Consider the following 23,206-nt stretch of genomic DNA (forward strand, 5'->3'; position numbering starts at 1 on the left):
ACAAATTAGTCAATTTCTATGGTTCAAAAGCATATTTTGAAAATCTGAGATGACAGTGTTGTTAAGAAAAGGCTAAGCTTGACAGTAGGCGCATTATTTTCATTTTATTTGCGATTTTCAGAAATCGTTAACGTTGCGTTATGCTAATGAGCCTGAGGCTTTAGTCACGATCCCGGATCCGGGATGGGGAGTTTCAAGAAGTTAAGTTAATACTTTGTAGCGCCACCTTTTGCTGAGATTACAGCTGTAAGTCGCTTGGGGTATGTCTCTATCAGTTTTGCACATCGAGAGACTGAAATTTTTTCCCATTCCTCCTTGCATAACAGCTCGAGCTCGGTGAGGTTGGATGGAGAGCATTTGTGAACAGCAGTTTTCAGTTCTTTCCACAGATTCTCGATTGGATTCAGGTCTGGACTTTGACTTGGCCATTCTAACACCTGTATATGTTTATTTTTGAACCATTCCATTGTAGATTTTGCTTTAGTTTTGGATCATTGTCTTGTTCGAAGACAAATCTCTGTCCCAGTCTCAGGTCTTTTGCAGACTCCATCAGGTTTTCTTCCAGAATGGTCCTGTATTTGGCTCCATCCATCTTCCCATCAATGTTAACCATCTTCCCTGTCCCTGCTGAAGAAAAGCAGGCCCAAACCATGATGCTGCCACCACCATGTTTGACAGTGGGGATAGGGTGTTCAGGGTGATGTGCTGTGTTGCTTTTATGCCAAACATAACGTTTTGCATTGTTGCCAAAAAGTTAAATTTTGGTTTCATCTGACCAGAGCACCTGATTCCATATGTTTGGTGTGTCTCCCAGGTGGCTTGTGGCAAACTTTAAACAACACTTTATGGATATCTTTAAGAAATGTCTTTCTTCTTGCCACACTTCCATAAAGGCCAGATTTGTGCAATATACGACTGATTGTTGTCCTATGGACAGAGTCTCCCACCTCAGCTGTAGATCTCTGCAGTTCATCCAGAGTGATCATGGGCCTCTTGGCTGCATCTCTGATCCGTCTTCTCCTTGTATGAGCTGAAAGTTTAGAGGGACGGCCAGGTCTTGGTAGATTTGCAGTGGTCTGATACTCCTTCCATTTCAATATTATCGCTTGCACAGTCACTTTTTGTATCAAATTCTGGCTTTAAACTTCTTCACAACAGTATCTCGGACCTGCCTGGTGTGTTCCTTGTTCTTCATGATGCTCTCTGCGCTTTTAACGGACCTCTGAGACTATCACAGTGCAGGTGCATTTATACGGAGACTTGATTACACACAGGTGGATTGTATTTATCATCATTAGTCATTTAGGTCAACATTGGATCATTCAGAGATCCTCACTGAACTTCTGGAGAGAGTTTGCTGCACTGAAAGTAAAGGGGCTGAATAATTTTGCACGCCCAATTTTTCATTTTTTGATTTGTTAAAAAAGTTTGAAATATCCAATAAATGTCGTTCCACTTCATGATTGTGTCCCACTTGTTGTTGATTCTTCACAAAAAAATAGATGTACTCCAGATATAACAAACTGACCCTAGCCCCCCGACACAAACTACTGCAGCATAAATACTGGAGGCTGAGACAGGAGGGGTCAGGAGACACTGTGGCCCCATCCGATGATACCCCCGGACAGGGCCAAACAGGAAGGATATAACCCCACCCACTTTGCCAAAGCACAGTCCCCACACCACTCGAGGGATATCTTAAACTACCAACTTACCATCCTGAGACAAGGCCAAGTATAGCCCACAAAGATCTCCGCCACGGCACAACCCAAGGGGGGGGCGCCAACCCAGACAGGAAGATCACGTAAGTGACTCAACCCACTCAAGTGATGCACCCCTCCTAGGGACGGCATGAAAGAGCACCAGTAAGCCAGTGACTCAGCCCCTGTAATAGTGTTAGAGGCAGAGAATCCCAGTGGAAAGAGGGGAACTGGCCAAGCAGAGACAGCAAGGGCGGTTCGTTGCTCCAGAGCCTTTCCGTTCACCTTCACACTCCTGGGCAAGACTCCACTCACTCAGACTCCACACTGTAGTCTTCACTACAGTCCCCGGTTCGATTCCAGGCTGTATTATATCCAGCCGTGATTTGGAGTCTCTTAGGGCGGTGCACAATTGGCCAAGCGTCGTCCTGGTTTGGTCGGTGTAGGCTGTCATTGTAAATAAGAATTTGTTCTATACTTCTTTGGGACTAGGGTGCAGTATTGAATAGCTTGGCCGAAAAGCTAGAATATTCATACAATTAGTAGATTCGGATAGAAAACACTCTGAAGTTTCTGAATGATGTCTGTAAGTATAACAGAACTCATATGGCAGGCAAAAACCATGAGAAAAAATTCCAACCAGGAAGTGGAAAATCTGAGGTTTGTAGGTTTTTAAGTCTTTGCCTATTGAATATACAGTGTCTGGGGTCCTATTGCACTTCCTAAGGCTTCCACTAGATATCAACAGTATTTACAACCTTATTTGAGGCTTCTACTGTGAAGGGGAGGAGAATGAGAGCTGTTTCAACCAGGTTTCTGGCAGAGTGCCATGAGCTCAGTCTCGTGTGCGCCTGTGAGAGTTAGCTGCGTTCCATTGCATTTCTAAAGACAAAGGAATTGTCCGGTTGAAACACTATTGAAGATTTATGATAACATCCTAAAGATGTATATAATCAATCGTTTGACATGTTTCTACAAACTGTAATATGACTTTTTGTCTGAACTTTCACCTGGACTTTCCCGCACCTCATGAGTTTGGATTTGTGAACTAAACGCGCAAACAAAAAGGAGGTTTTTGGACAGAAATTATGGACGTTTTCGAACAAAACAAACATTTTATTATGGAACTGGGATTCCTGGGAGTGCATTCTGATGATCATCAAAGGTAAGTGAATATTTATAATGCTATTTCTGACTTTTGTGACACCTATCCTTCTTTGGAAAATGGCTGTTTTTCTATGGCTAGGTGCTGACCTAACATAATCGCAAGGTGCGCTTTCACCGTAAAGCCTTTTTGAAATCTGACACAGCGGTTGCATTAAACCTCTTAAAGGTTAGGGTGCATTATTTCTACTTTTTGATAAAAAGCGTACAAAATTTCAACGTCCTGCTCATCATGCCAGGAATATAGTATATGCATATGATTAGTATGTGTGGATAGAAAACACTCAAAAAAAAAAAAACTGGTTCAATCATGTCTGTGACTATAACAGAACTTGTGTATTAGGCAAAACCCCAAGGAAAAACTGTTCAGAAAAAAGAAATCCCTCTGGCAGTTCCCTGTATTGTCTTTGTCAAGGGAAATTAGATAGCGCCCAGTTTACAGTTCCTACAACTCCCACAGGATGTCACCAGTCTTTGGAATTGGGTTGAAGTTAATCTTTGGTGAAATGAAGAAGAGGCACTTCCTGGCAGAGGTTTCACTGTGGATAGCTATGAAAGAGAAAATCGTGCAAGTATTGTTGACTTGCTGCTATTGAATACAGATCGCCCGACAACAATTTGATCGATTATTAACATTTACAAATACCTAAAGTTGGATTACAAAAGTAGTTTGAAATATTTTGGAAAAGTTTATAGGCAACTTTTGAAATTTTTTGTAATGACGTTGTTTTTTTTCTGGATCAGACGGGTTTTATAAATGGACATTTTGGGTATACATGGACGGGGGTTAATCGAAAAAAAGGACCAATTGTGATGTTAATGGGACATATTGGAGTGCCAACAAAGAAGCTCGTCAAAGGTAATTTATGTTTTATATTTCAGCGATTTGTGTAGCGCCGGCTACGCTAATTCTGTTTACATCTCGTTCAGGTGGTTCGGGGGGGGTGCATGCTATCAGAAAACAGCTTCTCATGCTTTCGCCGAAAATAATTTTTAAAATCTGACATGTTGGCTGGATTCACAACGAGTGTAGCTTTAATTGAGTACCCTGCATGTGTGATTTCATGAAAGTTTGAGTTTTATCGAGTACTATTTGAATTTTGCGCTATGCATTTCCCCAGGCTATTGGCCACAAGAGACGCTAGCGTCTCCATATCCCTAAGAGGTTTTTAAGGAAAAGTTTATCTATATTTCCATGTATAACACTTGTATCTTTTATCAATGTTTATTATGAGTATTTCTGTAATTTGATGTGGCTCTCTGCACCGGATGTTTGTTTGAGACAATGCATTTCTGAACATAAAACACACATTTCAAATGAAGTTTTTGGACATAAAGATTTGAACTTTATCGAACAAAACACACATTTATTGTGTCATGTGAGTGCCATCTGATGAAGATCATCAAAGGTTAGTGATGAATTTAATCGCTATTTCTGACTTTTGTGAGGGCTCTCCTTGGTTGGAAAATGGCTTTATGGTTTTCTGTCACTTGGTGCTCACCTAACATAATCGTTAGGCTTTACGGCAAAAGCACACCAATTTGAAATCGGACACTGTGGCTGGATTTATATTAAGTTTATCTTTCAAATGGTGTAAAATACTTGTATGTTTGAGGAATTGTAATTATGGGACTTCTGTTGTGTAATTAAGAATTTGTTCTTAACTGACTTGCCTAGTTAAATAAAGGTTATTTTTATTTAGATACTGTATTTAGAAGTTTTAATAGGGCCTACATTTTATTTTAGGTGACATGGTTTTGATTTATGGACAATATTATTTTTAACACATTGAGTGATGGGAGGAATGTCTCAAGTAGTTTTCCACCTTGTTTTCTGCCTTTCTCTCTCAAGTGCGGGGATGTAGTCACACCCAAGGAGTAACATCATGGGGTTGTTGGCGTTACCAAATAGGAGCTGAAGACCCACGGCTTCCTGGCTCGCTCAGTCAATCTCTCTGTCAGCAGCAGCGGGGCACTCTCTCCATTTGACCCAGTCGCATCTGTGTCATAGGATACCAAGTCCGCCAACTTGAGCAGCTTTGTTTTTGCTGTCACTCTCAGCTGGCAAAAGAAATCGCAGATGCTTGTGGCGATGGTCCAACATCAATTGAGTCACACTCAAAATTAAAGTGGAAAACCACACTACAAGCTCATCCAACTTTGATGTAATGTCCTTAAAACAAGTCTAAATGAGGCTCAGTAGTGTGTGTGTGTGTGTATGTGTGTGTGGCCTCCACGTGCCTGTTATGACCTCCCTACAATGCATGGGCATGCTCCTGATGAGGTGGCGGATGGTCTCCTGAGGGATCTCCTCCCAGACCTGGACTAAAGCATCCGCCAACTCCTGGACAGTCTGTGGTGCAACGTGGCGTTGGTGGATGGAGCGAGACATAATGTCCCAGATGTGCTCAATTGGATTCAGGTCTGGGGAACAGGCGGGCCAGTCCATAGCATCAATGCCTTCCTCTTGCAGGAACTGCTGACACACTCCAGCCACATGAGGTCTAGCATTGTCTTGCATTAGGAGGAACCCAGGGCCAACCGCACCAGCATATGGTCTCACAAGGGGTTTGAGGATCTCATCTCGGTACCCAATGGCAGTCAGGCTACCTCTGGCGAGCACATGGAGGGCTATGCGCCCCCCCCCTCCCAAAGAAATGCCACCTCACACCATGACCGACCCACTGCCAAACCGGTCATGCTGGAGGATGTTGCAGGCAGCAGAACATTCTCCACGGCGTCTCCAGACTCTGCCACATGCTCAGTGTTAACCTGCTTTCATCTTTGAAGAGCACAGGGCGCCAGTGGCGAATTGGCCAATCTTGGTGTTCTCTGGCAAATGCCAAACGTCCTGCACGGTGTTGGTCTGTAAGCACAACCCCCACCTGTGGACGTCGGGTTGGAGGAGTCTCTGTCTCTGACCGTTTGAGCAGACACATGCACATTTGTGGCCTGCTGGAGGTGGTCATGTTGCAGGGCTCTGGAAGTGCTCGTCCTGTTCCTCCTTGCACAAAGGCGGCGGTAGCGGTCCTGCTGCTGGGTTGTTGCCCTCCTACGGCCTCCTCCACGTCTCCTGATGTACTGGCCTGTCTCCTGGTTGCGCCTCCATGCTCTGAACACTACGCTGACAGACACCGCAAACCTTCTTACTACAGCTCGCATTGATGTGCCATCCTGGATGAGCTGCACTACCTGAGCCACTTGTGTGGGTTGTAGACTCCGTCTCATGCTACCACGAGAGTGAAAGCACTGCCAGCATTCAAAAGTGAACAAAACATCAGCCATGAAGCATAGGAACTGTGAAGTAGTCTGTGGTCACCACCTGCAGAACCACTCCTTTATTTGGGGTGTCTTGCTAATTGCCTATAATTTCCAACAGTTGTCTATTCCATTTGCACAACAGCATGTGAAATTTATTGTCAATCAGTGTTGCTTCCTAAGTGGACAGTTTGATTTCACAGAAGTGTGATTGACTTGGAGTTACATTGTGTTGTTTAAGTGTTCCCTTTATTTTTTTGAGCAGTGTACTTATTTGTTGTCTGTTCACACTGCTATGCTTTATCTTGGCCAGGTCTCAGTTGCAAATGAGAACTTGTTCTCAACTAGCCTACCTGGTTAAATAAAGGTGAAATAAAATAAAATATTGAAGCCATCGTTGAAGTCTGTGCATAGCATGGCACCGAGTCCCAGGGGATGCAAGTAGGGGAATTGGCAGCCACAATTTTGCGTGCGTTGTTGTGGATGCATGCCAACACGTTGAGACGTGGGACTCAATGACTACATCACTGGTCAACTTCTCCACGAGGTTGTCAGCTGTGTGTCTGACGGATAGACTCTGTGTCAGGAGGACCTTTACCAAGTCAACATCGCTGAAGTGGCACGTCATGGTAATTTAGATCTCGGTGATCAGCACAGTTCAACAGTCAGTTGTGAGAGCCAACATGCCGGCTGTGGCTAGCTTCACTTTCAGCACCTAATATTTTTTCTATGTTATTGAGTCTTGTGATGGCGTGCAGTACTCTGGCTCAAAGTAACAAATTAACTCCCATAAAGCCCTCGACCACACTGATTGGCATCATATCACACTCAATCATTCTACACACCAACTGTGTGATCACCTCAGACGGCACGCATCATTCTCCCCGCTAGCATCAACGTGATGGCACCCGGGTGTTTGTTCTTGACGTGATACATCATCGTGCTGGTACTGCTGCTGAATTTGTTTAAAAAAAATGTTTTTGTTATCCAATTGGTAGTTAGTCTTTTCCCATCGCTGCGTCTCCTGTACGGAGTCGGGTGAGGCTAAGGTCCTCCGAAACAACCCTACCAAGCCACACTGCAAACACTTCTTGACACACTGCTCGCTTAATCCGGAAGCGAGCCGACCACCACCTTGCGACCGTGTCAGCGTGCATGCACCCGGCCTGCCACAGGAGTTGCTGGAGTGCGATGGGACAGTGACATCCCGGCCAGCCAAACCTTCCCCTAACCCGGACCAATTGTGCGTCTCCCGGTCGTGGACGGATCTGCAATGACGCCTCAAGCACTGCAGTACATTAGACCACTGCGCCATTCGGGAGGCCCCTGCTGCTGAATTTTCGCAAAGCTTGCAGAGAACTTAATCACCCTTTTGAACGAAGGGTCCCACACAGAGATACGTTTGGTGTGCTTCAATTTTCCTCAGTTGCCAAGCTTACATTAGCAGGGCCTCTAATGGATGTGAAACCTTCACTGCACATTCTTGGTGGTATAGCTCCCTCTACAGTTCAAATTAGTTTTCACACCGAAGACACACATACACTTTCATTCCACAAATTATGCAAATAAACCTATAGACCGATAAACGTGACCGGTCAAATTTATTTTAAGTCTCTAACTGTTAACTTCTCTAGGATAGGGGGCAGCATTTTGAATTTTGGATGAAAAGTATGCCCAAATTCAACTGCCTGCTACTCATCCTCAGAAGATAAGATATGCATATTATTAATAGATTTGGATAGGAAACACTCAGAAGTTTCCAACTGTTTGAATCATGTCTGTGAGTATAACAGAACTTATGTTGCAGGCGAAACCCCGAGGACAAACCATTCAGATTTTTTTTCCCACCTAAAATAAAGGAATGGAAATAAGAATATATAATATTTGGGCGAGCAGTGTCTGAGTAGAATAGGATAAAATACAGTATATACATATACTGTACTGATGAGTACTGCAAGATATGTAAATGTTATTAAAGTGACAAGAGTTCCATTTATTAAACTGGCCAGTGATTTCAAGACTGTATATGGCCAGCAAACCCCTACCCTTGTGCCAAATTCTCTTTTTATGGTTTATTTTTTAATACTGTCTGTTCAAGTAAATAGATTTTATATCACCTACTTTGCCCCCAAAACTTTTTATTTATTTTTTAATATATATTTTTTTAGGGTTTTACAATATAATCCATCATGCCATTTGGAAACAAAAGCATTATTTTATAATCAACAAAATATGCACGTACTTTTCCTGTTTCTGATGAACATGCAGGTGTGTGTGTGGCCTGTTCTGCGTTTGGGTAGAAAGCCTTTTATGTTGTCTAAGGAAGGTCTGTATTCAGCTATTGAGAATACAGCAGAACAGTTTCCCCATGTTGCGGCTGATACATATAGTTATTAGGCTCTAATTTGTCACTTAAAAAAAACATTTACATTTTTATAGGATATCAGGGAAGCAGCCACTTTCCAAAACCGGGTTTGAATAAGGCATCCTGCAGCTTATGAGTACTGTGTTTTTGCATTTAATTCCTGATGCTTTGAAATTCAGAGTGTGTAATTTGGTAGTCAGTTGAGTTCTGGTTGTTTTTAATTGTGTTCTAGAGAGCTGAGTTTTTCTTGCACATTTGATTTTGTTTTAGAGACGATGTTCAAATAGGCTAAACCATCTCACCTGCTCCCACTCTCTCCTTCTCGCTCTTTACCTGCAGGTGAAATGGTCCAGGGAGAACTACCACCACAGTCTCAGCTCGCCCTACTCTCTGAGGCTGGCCTCTGCCGATTCAGCAGGGAAGATTATCGTGTGGGATGTGGTGAGTGGCACGGCCCACTGTGAGATCCAGGAGCACTCCAAACCTATCCAGGGTGAGAGCCAAACCTCGGAAAAGCACCACTGCTGCATTTATTACATCAACTTTGAGAGACCAATAAATTACAACCTGTATCAATGATTTCCTTTCAAGTACATTAAGCCAAACCTCCCTGACATAAATTTTGAATTATGAATAAATGAAAATTAGATCTATCATAAACTCTGGGATAGTTTTTTTTTTAATTTTCAGCAAGGTTATTATCCTCACACAATACCCCATAATGACAAAGCAAAATGTATTAAATAAAAAACGGATACCTTACTTAAGTATTCAGACCCTTTGCTATGAGACTCAAAATGTAGCTCTGGTGCATCAAGTTTCCATTGCTCATCCTCAATGTTAATACAACTTGATTGGAGTTCACATGTGGTATTTTCAATTGATTGGACATGATTTGGAAAGGCACACCTTTCTATATAACGTCCCACAGTTGACAGTGCATGTCAGAGCAAAAACCAAGCCATGAGGTCGAAGAAACTGTCCGTAGAGTTCTGAGACAGGATTGTGTTGAGGCACAGCCCTGGGTAAGGGTATCAAAAAATGTCTGCAGCATTAAAGGTTCCCAAGAACAGTGGCGTCCATCATTCTTAAATGGAAGCAGTTTTGAACCACTAACACTTCCTAGAACTCTCACCAAGACCGTTGTGAAGAGGGTACGACAAACCTTTTCCCCCTTAGGAGACGGAAAAGATTTGGCATGGGTCCCCAGATCCTCAAGGTTCAACAACTGCACCATCGAGAGCATCCTGACCGTTTGCATCACCGCCTGGTGTGTCAACTGCTCGGCATCTGACCGTAAGGCGCTGCAGATGGTAGTGCTTACGGTCCAGTACATCACTGTGGCCAAGCTTCTTGCCATCCAGGACCAATATAATGTGTGGTGTCAGAGGAAAGCCCATAAAACTGTCAGACTCCAGTCACCCTATAGACTGTAATTTCAGCTTCAGGCACGGCACACTATACTGTAGCGCCAAGTCTAGAACCAAAAGGTTCCTTAACAGCTTTCATCCCCAAGCCGTAAGACTGCTGAAAAATTAATTGAATGGCCACCGGACAATTACATTGACCCCCCCCCACCCTTAGTGTACAAAACAATATATGCATAGTCACTTCACCCCTACCTACACGTACATATTATCTCTAACCGGTACCCCCTGTATATAGCCTTGTTATTGTTACTTTTTAGTATTTTTTACTTCAGTTTATTTGGTAAATATTTTCTTAACTCTTCTTGAACTTCAAATATATCTTATGCTCTTTTTCCTCTCGCTCTATCTCTCGCTCTTTTTCCGCTCACTCTCTCGCTCTTTTTTTCTCTTCCTCTCGGGCACTCTCACTCCCCCCCCTCCCCCTCTCTCGCTGCTTTTCTTCTTGCTCTCAGATATGGACTGGTTGTGGACTCAGGATGCTTCACGTGATCTTCTCCTGGCCATCCATCCACCTAACTACATAGTCCTATGGAACGGAGACACAGGGACCAAGCTGTGGAAGAAGAGCTATGCAGAGAATATCCTCTCCTTCTCTTTTGACCCCTTCGATCCATCCAACCTAGCATGTAAGCAGCAATCACCTACCTACAGTGCCATGTTCTATAGATCTCCTTTATCTGGTCTTGATTTCTCTCACTCTTTCATACTATGTCAATCTCTGTTCTCTCAATCCCTCCAACTCCTTATTCTAACAGGTTAAACATTATTTGTAGCAGATTCCCTGCCTGCTTGTAGAAAGCTTCTCTTTCAGTTGGAAGTCAAGCTTTGTTAACTTCTTACGGCCGACAACATTCCGGCTGAAAAGGCAGTGCGCGAAATTCCAAAATATTTTTTAGAAATATGTAACTTTCATAAATTAACAAGTGCAATACACCAAATGAAAGAAACGTCTTGTTAATCCACCCATCGTGTCCGATTTCAAAAAGGTTTTACAGCGATAAAATGAATCACTAACCTTTGCTTGATCTTCATCAGATTAAACTCATGGGACATCATGTTACACAATACATATATGTTTTGTTTGATAAAGTGCATATTTATATCTAAAAATCTCAGTTTACATTGGCGGGTTATGTTCAGTGATGTTTTGCTTCCAAAACATCTGGTGATTTTGCAGAGAGCCACATCAATTTACATAAATACTCCTAATAAACAACTGTTATTCACAGAATTAAAGATATACTTGTCCCTAATGCAACCGCTGTGTCAGATTTAAAAAAAACGGATAAAGCAAACCATGCAATTATCTGAGTACGGCGCTCAAGACATCAAATCAAGCAATACAGATATCCGCCATGTTGGAGTCAACAGAAGTCAGAAATAGCATTATAAATATTCACTTACCTTTGATCTTCATCGGAATGCACTCCCAGGAATCCCAGTTCCACAATAAATGTTTGACTTGTTCGATAATGTTAATTTTTATGTCCAAATACCTCCCTTTGTTAGCGCGTTCAGCCCAGTAATCCAAATTCATGACGCATGAGCAGACAAAGTCAAAAGGTTCCGTTACAGTCCGTAGAAACATGTCAAACAAAGTATAGAATCAATCTTTAGGATGTTTTTATCATAAATCTTCAATAATGTTCCAACTGGAGAATTCCTTTGTCTTTAGAAATGCAATGGAACTCAAGCAAACTCTCACATGAACATGCGTCACAAGCTTATGGCACTCTGCCAGACCACTGACTCATTCAACTCCCATTCCCCCTCCTTCACAGTAGAAGCATCAAACAAGGTTCTAAAGACTGTTGACATCTAGTGGAAGCCTTAGGAAGTGCAATTTAACCCCATAGACACTGTATTTGATAGGCCAAGAGTTGAAAAACTACAAACTTCACATTTCCCACTTCCTGGTTGGATTTTTCTCAGGTTTTTGTCTGCCATATGAGTTCTGTTATACTCACAGACATAATTCAAACCGTTTTAGGAACTTCAGAGTGTTTTCTATCCAAATCTACTAATAATATGCATATATTAGCAACTTGGACTGAGTAGCAGGCAATTTACTCTGGGCACGCTTTTCATCCAAACGTTAAAATGCTGCCGCCTATTCCAAACAGGTTAATCATGTGGTAGATATTTACAGTCCATTTAATAATGTAAAAAAACAGAGGCATAAGGGCACAGGGGCATGTGCCATCTAAGATTTGTCCTTTTTTATAAAATATATATATTTTTGTTTTTTCTCTAATACTACCAGGCACATAGACATTTTATGAAGTTGGCTTTAGCTAGCCCAGATTGGGAACCTATGTCATAATTAGCTACCAATGAGCAACTTCAGCCTATCAATCAAGTAATAGTAGCTAGCTTGGCTAACTATCTTAGCTGGCATGTCTGCTGGCAAGATTGGTAGACTTTTGAAAAGCAAGCAATAACTAAATCTACTGAATAAGACTCTCATTCCTTTCAATCTTTTACCCAGATTTTAGCAGAGATGCAGAGAAGCATATTTAGTTTCTTAAAAAAAATAACCACCAGTTAGGAGGATAGACAAACAGAAGATGCTTAGATTTGCAGAAAAATATACATTTGACTTTTTTTGAGGCGGCGATATGTCTGTATTAGATTTTGATTGGCCAACACATGTTAAAGTAAGTTTTTCCCCTCTTCTGTTCTCAGTCAATACTCCGTATTCTTGAACAAAATTTGCCACCTCAGCTGAGAACTCCATTCCCTAAATGGTCACTTGATGACACTGCTATCGATTCACTAGTTTTCTTGCTAAAACATTTTACTTTATTAGCATTATCACAAAGGCACTTTTTGAAGTGAGCCCTAAGAAATTCCACAAAGTTGTCAAGTGACAATCGAGCCACAGAGAAATATTAATTATGACCACTTTAGAATATTCGAGAAAGGTGATGATTTAATCAAAATAAATATTTTCTTTGCTGTCTTTTACAGCAAACAATGATGGAAAGAGCTCCCATGTAATTAGTTATAACAGGATAATATTTCATTTTTGTTGAAGGAGAAACAGAAGAAGATGGACAGAATTACAATTACAGATCCTACAGTCTCATTCAAAGTTAGAAATGCAGCATGTCCTCATTGGGTACTGAGCTGTGATGCAACTTAAACCTAGCCACTCTCGTATCTTAGCAACAGTTTTTACCTTGCTAGCTAACATTACATTACGACAACATTGACGCTCAATATATTTTGTTTTTCAGCCAAAGTTCAAAATTGATTTCAAGCCAGATACAATTCCAATAAAGGCTATCTGTTTCATTAGTTGACTTTGTAACGTTACACGGAACCCAAACCGGCTGCGTGCGTGCGCCATCGTGCACTGTCATGAATATATTTTGTCCCCCTACACCAAATGCAATCATGACACGCAGGTTAAAATATTAAAACAAACTCTGAACCAGTGACATTAATTTGGGGACAGGTCGAAAAGCATTAAACATGTATGGCTAGTTAGCTTGCACTTGCTAGCTAATTCGTCCTATTTAGCTAGCTTGCTGTTGCTAGCTAATTTGTCCTGGGATATAAACATTGAGTTGTTATTTTACCTGAAATACACACGGTCCTCTACTCTGACAATTAATCCACACATAAATTGGCCAACCGACTCGTTTCTAGTCATCTCTCGTCCTTCCAGGCTTTTTCATCTTTGAACTTATATGGTGATTGGCTTCTACACTTTCATAGTATTACCACGACAACCGAAAAAACATTTAATCTTTCAATCACCCACGTGGGTATAACCAATGAGGAGATGGCATGTGTGTACCTGCTTCTATAAACCAATGAGGAGATGGGAGAGGCAGGACTTGCAGTGCGATCTGCGTCAGAAATAGGAATGACTTCTATGACTTCCAAATCCTGCCGAAATCATGCACAGATCACAAATAATTTGCTATAGTTAAGTTTTGAAAAATGAATTTGTTATTCAAATTAAAAGCCCAATAAATCCTTACACAAAGGCGAGTATTCAACTCCCACCGCTTCTGGGACATTTATTTTTAAGGCACGAAAAGCAACTGCACGAGGACAGGCCGACACACGTCACCGTTAGAGATAGTAGCTGGCTAGAAATTTTGCCAAAATGAGTTTTTCTAGGAAAAGGAAGGTAGACAATGAATGAGTGTTCCAGCAAGAGTGGATATCGAAAAATGTATTTGAGGTAGCAGGGAAAGCTGTGTGCTTAGTCTGCAAAGAGAGCATCGCTGTCTCGAAAGGCTACAACTTGTCCTGACACTTCCAGACGAAAAATGCAGAGAAATATAGGAATAAGTCTTATGAGCAGAGGGCAAGTGCGTCAAGAGTTGCTTTCTCAGTAGCAAAAGCATCAAGGTCTTTTCACAAAACTGCATTCAGCAAACGACAGAATTGCGAGAGCTAGCCACAGCAAGCCATTCGCTGATGGCGAATTCCTTAAAGAAAGTTTAATTGACCCTGCAGCACTACTTTGCCCCGACAAGAAAGATCTGTTTGTCTCACTGTTGGTAGAGACCGTGTCAGATCGTGCATCTCCCCTACCACACAAACGTGACATGGCTGAGTTTGGGGAAGGTGCTTAAAAGGTTGTGGGACCTGAAGTCAGAGATTGTTGAGTTTTTGCAAATGAAAGGAAAATATGTGGATTTCCCTCAACTGCAAGATAAAGAATGGTTGGCTGATTTTGCCTTCACCATGAACATTATGTAGGTTTTTGAATGACTACCTCATCTCTGTAGTCCACTCATACAATTTTCTGTAAGGTCCTTCAGTCGAACAGTGAATTTCAAACACATTCATTGGAATACCAGGGAGGTATTCCATTGCATTACAAAGATGGTACCTATTGGTAGATGGGTAAAAATAATACAACAGACGCTGAATATCCCTTTGATTATCGTGAAGTTATTCATTACATTTTGGCTTGTGTATCAATACACACTGTTACTATAAAGATACAGGCAACATTCCTAACTCGTTTTCCAGAGAGGATGGAAATCGCCAGTGGTGACTAACACAGGTACACCGTTTAATTCTTGTGATAGGAGAACTGAGGATGGATCAACAACATTGAAGTTACTCCACAAAACTAACCTAATTGACAGAGTGAAAAGGAAGCCTGTACAGAATACAAATATTCCAAAATATGTATCTTGTTTGCAACAAGGCATTTAATATCGCAAAAAATGTGGCAAAGAAATCAACTTTTTGTCCTGGATACCAAGCGTTATGTTCGTGGCTAATCCAACACAACACATCACTGAGTACCACTCTTCATATTTTCAATGCATGGTGGTGGCTGCATCATATTATGGGTATGCTTGTCATCGGCAAGAACTAGGGAGTTTTTTTGTTGTGTAAAACTGAACGAATAGGTCCTGCTGAGTTGGGCAGTGGTCTAAGGCACTATATCTCAGTGTTGCGGCGTCACTACAGCCTGTCTGTCACAACTGGCCGTGACCGGGAGTCCCATAAGGCCGCGCACAATTTTCCCAGCTTTGTCCAGGTTAGGGGATGGTCTGGCCGGGGGGGCTTTACTTGACTCATCGTGCTCTAGCGTCTCCTTGTGCTGTGCCGGGCACCTGCAAGCTTGACTTTGGTCGTCAGTTGAACAGTGTTTCCTCATCCGGTGCAGCTGGCTTCTGGGTTAAGCGAGCACGTGTTAAGAAGCGTTGCTTGGCAGGTCATGTTTCGGAGGACATGACTCGACCTTCGCCTCTCCAGAGCCCGTTGTGGAGATTCAGCAATGAAACAAGATCATAATCATGAGATTGGGGAGAAAAATTAGACCAGACGAATACAGAATAAAGTGCATGCAAAAACCTAGAGGAAAACCTTGTACAGTTTGCTTTCCAACAGACAATGGGACATGCTTTTAGCAGGATAAAAAAAACTACAACACAAGGCCAAATCTACACTGGAGGTGCTTACCAAGATGGCATTGAATGTTCCTGAGTGGCCTAGTTACAGTTCTGACTTAAATCGTCTTGAAAATCAATGGCAAGACGAGCAATGATCAGCAAACAACTTGAGAGTTTGAAGAATTTGGAAAAGTGTAATGGGCAGAAATTGCATTAATCCAGGTGTGCAAAGTTCTTATACTTTCCCAAATGACTCACAGCTATAATCGCCGCCAAAGGTTCTTCTACAAAATATTGACTCTGGTGTGAATACTTCTGTATTTCATTTTCAATACATTTGCTAAAATGTCTGAAAACATGTTTTTAGGGGTATTCTGTGTCGCTGGGTGAGACATCTATTTCAATGAATTTAGAATTCAGGCTGTAAAACGTCATGTCAAGGCGTATGAATGCTTTCTGAAGGCACTGTAGCTAACCAACAACTAACAATGTTTTAATGTTTTCAATACAAATTTGGACACTGAATATAGTTGTCAACAGTCTAAGCCAAACCCGTCTGTTTTGCCCCGTAGTTGGCGCACACATCGTTTTTTGTTGCTATATAAAAATTGGCCGTCTAGCAACATGACCAAAAGTACTAACAACCATATTTTTGTCCGGACTCTGGGAAGAATTAACTTTGTATGAATTTGCGTCTAAAATTAAACGTACTTATAAAAATAACTTTTTGTTGAAAATATGTATTTTTTATGTCGTTTTATAAAAGCAAGGCAGTCATAATTTACCTGTGACTGTATTCAGAACATCCGTCATGGGGGAAGTTGGGTACTGTGGTAAATGTGTTCCTCTTATGCAAATGTATGCACATTAGTTATGTAATTAGGATATTTTTACAGTTTGTTTTAAGTTAAATATTAGCTTTTGTCTGACATTGAAAAACACAGGAAATTGAAATGCTAATGTGACCTATGCACTAACAAGACTTTTCAGCATAAGCAGCTTGACTACTGCTAGAGTAGAGTAGTTTATTGATCTACTTAAACAACATATCTACTCACATTGGATGGATTGATTAGGATTTAGACCTATCAAACAGCCTAATACATCCTTTTAGAGATTTACCCCATTAATGTAAAAAATAATCCCATTCCACTAATTCAAACATTATGGGGAGGTCTATCTTATTGATCTATAGTACTTCAACAACAGATGTACTCACAATGGATTTTGGCTGGATATGTTCCATTGATCTTGCTTTTTTAGTCCAGGAAAACCTCCCCATAATGTTAGCGTTTGAATTTCCTGTCTTCTTCGGCTTTAGAAAAAAGCTAACTGTTCACTTAACTTAGTTTTGGGGGTTAATAGAATTAAGCATATTGATGATGTCTTTAGTTTACAGAAAAATAGTTATTTCAGGGGTTTAAGAAATGCAAGATTCTTGAATTTAAGGATGGCATATTGCCCCTCCGGACCATCCCCCAGTCATCCTCACAAACTTTGTACCCCCTCAGATTTTTGGGGATGCGTGATGCCCCTGAACAACATTCATTTGAACAGATCCCAGACCTGTTGATCCTAGAGCAGTCATTACAGTCCAGTTAATAATAATAAAAAAAACAACATTTACTTTAAATAGATTTCAAACCTGTCATAATCTCTTCCGTTGCTCTCTCTTTCATGCTCAGTGCTGACCAGCGAAGGCATTGTCTTCATCTCCGACTTCTCTCACTCCAAACCCCCGGGCAGCGGGGGTAAGAAGGTCTATATCGCCAGCCCCCATGCCAGCCCTGCCCACACTAAGCCTGTGCCTGCTGCCCTCCCTGCTCCTACCGGTGCCAAGAAGGCCCTGAACAAGGTCAAAGTGCTCATCACCAACGAGAAGCCAACGTAAGAAAACCCCATAGCTAAACACTGCATGATTCTTATTACACATTCCATATTAGAAAGCTTGTATTGTTTAAAACATATCTAAAAACGTACTTGGGTACTTTTGAGATATGTAAGTATATATTTGTATTATTCAGAAATGAATGATTTCAGAGCCCACATTGTTTCAAATGAGAGCATGACTCGCTTTGTAGCATCTACAGACTCCTTGTTGTCGTGTCTTAAAGAAGGTGAAATGCCACCAATTTTCCAATGTGAATTCATTATTTCTCAATTATCATTTTGGAAATAGACTTCAAAGGTATGCTAAACATCCTTCCCCCCAAATGACATTTCTATGGATTTTATTTCAGGAAGATCAAAAACCTATTTGGGCCAACCTGTATGGAATTGACCCTATGTAATATGTTGCATTAAGGCATAGGCTACCATTGCTGTAATAACCACCCTCTAAACACAGCTGCCCACCATGTCTGTAATAGGTTTATTATTTAGTCTTGTAATACTAATAGTTTATCCTGGTTGAGTTCAAGAAATCACTCAACGGTACATACAGGGAAATTATTAGGCCTAATTGCCATTGTCCTACAATCTGTGCTGATCATAACACAAGGCCTGTCTGTGACAGAGGACAGTTGAGAGAGCGTGAAAGGTCGTCACTATCATTTGTTTACGTCCCTGTTAGTGAGCATTTATCAGTTGTCCTGATTTAAAGAAGCAAGAAAACTTGCCGCCTTTAGACGAGTTGAGTATCTGGAGCATCAGCATTTGTGGGTTCGATTACAGGCTCAAAATGGCCAGAAACTGAGAACTTTCTTCTGAAACTCATCAGTTAAAAAAGATGCACAAGATGCATACTTGTGCAAAAATATCAACATATTTGCTTTGTCATTATGGGTATAGTGTCTAGGTAAATGAGTGAAATGTTTCTAAAATCAAGTTTTTATAATAAGGCTCTAATGTATCAAAATGTGGAAAAAGTCAAGGGGTCTAAATACTTTCTGAATGCTCTGTATTTCGGTCTGTAATAAAGCCCTTATGTGATGAAAAAGTATTCTGCTTGGCTGGGCCTGGCTCCCCAGTAGGTGGGCCTATGTCGCCCCCCCGCGCCACTGCCCAGTCATGTGAAATCCTTAGATTAGAGCCTAATGAATTTATTTCCATTGAGTTTTTCATTCTATGAACTGTAACTCAATAAAATTGATGAACTTGTTGCATTTTTATATTTTTGTTCAGTATAGATATAATTTGTATTCATGATTGTGTTTCCTTCACTGGTTGTCCTTGTGGCAACAGGTCACAAATCTTGGCTGGGATTGCACACTGTGGTATTTCACCTAATATTTATGGGGGGGGGGTTATCAAAATTTGATTTGTTTTTAAATTCTTTGGGTCTGTGTAATAACAGGGAAATATTTGTCTTTTTAATATGGTCAGGTCAGTTTCCACCAAATGTGGGCAGTGGGCATATTTGTGGGCAGCTGTTCTTCTCTCAATAACCAGGTCTGGCTACGGCAGCCTCTCTCAATAGCAAGACTATGCTCACCTTAATTTTGAGTAAATCACAATGGTCAGGTATTCTGCCAATGTGTACTCTCTGTTTAGGGCTAAATAGCTTTGTTTAGTTCATTTGTGCCAAGTAATTATTATTTTTGTTTTCTCATGATTTGGTTGGGTCTAATTGTGTTTTCGTTGGCGCTCAGTGGCATCTTTGTGTTTGTGAACAGAGCCCCAGGACCAGCTTGCTGAGGGGACTCTTCTCTCAGTTCATCTCTCTATAGGTGATGTGAGGTTTGGGAATTGCTGTTGAATTTAAATTACTTTTTTTTATGGATCTTGATAATTAGAAGGTATTGTCCTTATTCTGCTTTGCATGCATTATTTAGTGTTTTATATTGTTCACGGGAGATGTTTTGCAGAATTCTGCATATTCTCAATTTAGTGTTTGTCCCATTTGGTGAATTCTTGGTTGGTTAGCGGACCCCAGACCTCACAATCGTAGAGGGCAGTGGTTTCTGTAACTGATTTAAGTATTTTTTTCCAGATCCTAATTGGATGTCAAATTTTATGGTCCTTTTGATGGCATATTGCCATGTTTCAGATCGTTCATACCTTTGTGGAAGTTTAACTGTTTTGTATGCTCTAGGACAACAGTGTCTTAGATGGAATTTGTATTTGTGGTCCTGGCATCTGGAACTTTTTTTGGAACACCATTATTTTTGTCTTACTGAGATTCACTGTCATGGCCCAGGTGTGACAGAATCTGTGCAGAATATCCAGGTGCTGCATTAGGCCCTCCTTGGTTGTGGACAGAAGCACTAGATCATCAGTAGACATTTCACTTCAGATTCTAGAAGGGTGAGGCCGGGTGCTGCAGACTGTAGTGCCCTCGTCAATTCATTGATATGCAGTGCCAGTCAAAAGTTTGGATGACACAAAAAGTGTTAAACAAATCAAAGTAGACTTTAGGTTCTTCAATGTAGCCACCCTTTGCCTTGATGACACTTTGCACACTCTTGGCATTCTCTCAACCAGCTTCATGAGGTACTCACCTGGAATGCATTTCAATTAACAGGTGTGCTGCCTTAAGTTAATTTGTGTAATTCCTTTCCTTCTTAATGCGTTTGAGCCAATACTCTATTCTGTCGAATAAAACAACTATTATAATGTAATACAAGCATTATAACATAAACTTGCTATTTTCCACGACATAGTGCTCCCCTTGTCTTCTCTGGACAAGCTTTTTTCCGGATGCCCCAAACAATCGGAAAGGGCATTCATCAGAGAAAATGACTCAGCAGTCCAATCACTGTACCTTTTGCAGAATGTCAGTCTGTCCCTGATGTTTTTCCTCGAAGTGGCTTCTTTGCTGCCCTTCTTGATACCAGGCCATCCTCCAAAAGTCTTTGCCTCACTGGGCGTGCAGATGCACTCACACCTGCCTGCTGCCATTCCTGAGCAAGCTCTGTACTGGTGGTGCCCCGATCCTGCAGCTGAATCAACTTTAGCAGACGGTCCTGGCGCTTGCTGGACTTTCTTGGGCGCCTGAAGCCTTCTTCACAACAATTGAACCGCTCTCCTTGAAGTTCTTGAAGATCCGGTAAATGGTTGATTTAGGTGCAATCTTACTGGCAGCAATATCCTTGCCTGTAAAGCCCTTTTTGTGCAAAGCAATGATGACGGCACATGTTTCCTTGCAGGTAACCATGGTTGACAGAGGAAGAACAATGATTCCAAGCACCACCCTCCTTTTGAAGCTTCCAGTCAGTTATTCAAACTCAATCAGCATGACAGAGTGATCTCCAGCCTTGTCCTCGTCAACACTCAACTTCAGGAGTTTGTTCCTGTACAGGAACCAAATCAGCGGAAATTCCAGAGCGCCAACTAATTGAACTCGTTAAAACTCAAACTTTCATAAAAATTCACATGCAGGGTACTCAATTCAAGCCACACTCGTTGTGAATATAGCCAACATGTCAGATTTGTAAAATGCTTTTCGGCGAATGCATGAGAAGCTATTATCCGATAGCATGCAGCCCCCAGAAACACACAAAGGGGACGTAAAACAAAGAAATTAGCGTAGCCGGCGCTACCCAAAAACGCAGAAATAAAATATAAAACATTCATTACCTTTGACGAGATTCTTTGTTGGCACTCATATATGTCCCATAAACATCACAATTGGGTCTCTTTTTCGATTAAATCGGTCCATATATACCCAAAATGTCCATTTATGAACACCGTGAAATCCATGTAAAAAGGCACCTTTCCCAACGCAACGTAATTTTTTAAAGTTCATAAAGTTGCCTATAAACTTTGACAAAACACTTCAACCTACTTCTGTAATCCAAGTTTAGGTATTAGTAAACGTTAATAAACGATCAAATTGATCACGGAGCGATCTGTATTCAATAACTAGACGTTTACAAAACGAAGTCCAGTTGCTCACGGACATTTTTTTCAGTTGCGCACCTGAAGACCGGATGTCCTATTGACTAATCTAACCAAGGAAAAAGGGCCCTGGTAATCACAACACTGGCGACATCGTGTGGAATCTGTAGGAATTACAAGCACAGTTCCATCATTTATGACAAGCCTTACACAATACAAACACTGGCGGATGGATTTTTCTTTGTAGATTTTGTGATGAGGTTTCTTGCGATTTTTGACAACGGAACTCATTCTGTTATAGTCACAGACACCATTGAACCAGTTCTAGAAACTTCAGAGTGTTTTCTATGCACACATACTAATCATATGCATATACTATATTCCTGGCATGAGTAGCAGGACGTTGAAATGTTGCGCGATTTTTAACAGAATTTTGAAAAAAGTAGCACGATCTCTAACAGGCTAACGAGAGAATCACTGACATGATGTCAGCTGGTCCTTTTGTGGCAGGGCTGAAATGCAGTGGAAATGTTTTTGGGGGATTCAGTTCAGTGGCGTGACAAAGAGGGACTTTGCAATTAATTGCAATTCATCTGATCACTCTTCATAACTTTCTGGAGTATATGCAAATTGCCATCATACAAACTGAGGCAGCAGACTTTGTGAAAATTAATATTTGTGTAATTTCAGAATAGTAGCTCCTGCTTGTTACCAGCATGTGATGGAATCTCTCAAATGTGAGAAGATCATAGCATGCATATATAGTTTGGCGGCCTCCAGAGGAAGGAAAGGTCTTTATAAACCTAAAGCTGGATAATCCAAATTTAACCGTTTTAATCACCACCTTCACACGTTTCTTAAATATAATCCAAACTCATCATCAAGCTCGAGACCCTGAGTCTCGACCCCGCCTTGTGCAACTAGGTACTGGACTTCCTGATGGGCCGCCCCCAGGTGGTGAGGGTAGGTAGCAACACCCCAGGTGGTGAAGGAGAGTAACAATGGTAGAGAGATTTTGAAGAGCATGTACTGCAGGAAATGTGTTGTTTGCGCTTCAGTAGCTTTTCCTCATATTTACTTTGTTAAAGTCCCCAGCTACAATAACTGCGACCTCAGGATATGTGGTTCCCAGTTTGCTCAAAGTCCAGTGTAGTTCCTTCAGGACCATTGTGGTATCGGCTTGAGGGGGAATATAAATGGCTGTGACGTCAACCAAAGATAAGGTAATTATTTTTGGTGGTAATACTATCAGCATTTTGATATTATGATATTCTAGGTCGGGTGAACAGATTGACTTGTTCTTGTACGTTACCACAATCAAAACCAGTTAATCATGAAACGTACACCTCCACCTTTCTTCTTCCCGTTCTTTTTTTCTGTCTGCACAATGTACTGAGAACCCAGCTGGCTGTATAGACTGGGACTGTATGTCCTGAGAGAACCATGATTCTGTGAAAGACTGGTACAGTCCCTGATGTCTCCTGGAATGTATTTCAATTAACAGGTGTGCCTTGTTAAAAGTTAATTTGTGGAATTTCTTTCCTCAATGCGTTTGAGCCAATCAGTTGTTGTGTTGTGACAAGGTAGGGATGGTGTTCTGAAGATTGCCCTATTTAGTAAAAGACCAAGTCCATATTA

At 41.3% G+C, this 23,206-nt stretch overlaps 1 protein-coding gene across 2 annotated transcripts in view; it reads left to right on the forward strand.

Annotated features, from left to right (window-relative positions):
- Window positions 1-23,206, forward strand: part of wdr11 (WD repeat domain 11) — a 175,160-nt gene that overhangs the window by 7,931 nt on the left and 144,023 nt on the right. The window contains exons 1-4 of one of the 2 annotated variants that reach the window (XM_064931971.1): window positions 1,453-2,865; window positions 8,827-8,980; window positions 10,370-10,543; window positions 17,476-17,677. In XM_064931971.1, the coding sequence (XP_064788043.1) occupies window positions 10,372-10,543; window positions 17,476-17,677 (374 nt within the window). In that variant the 5' untranslated portion in view covers window positions 1,453-2,865; window positions 8,827-8,980; window positions 10,370-10,371. Of the gene's footprint in view, window positions 1-1,452; window positions 2,866-8,826; window positions 8,981-10,369; window positions 10,544-17,475; window positions 17,678-23,206 lie in introns of those variants that run through there. The other variant, XM_064931970.1, reaches the window with a different exon arrangement.

This window comes from Oncorhynchus masou, chromosome 23 (genome assembly GCF_036934945.1).
Source record: "Oncorhynchus masou masou isolate Uvic2021 chromosome 23, UVic_Omas_1.1, whole genome shotgun sequence".
Classification (NCBI taxonomy): domain Eukaryota; kingdom Metazoa; phylum Chordata; class Actinopteri; order Salmoniformes; family Salmonidae; genus Oncorhynchus; species Oncorhynchus masou.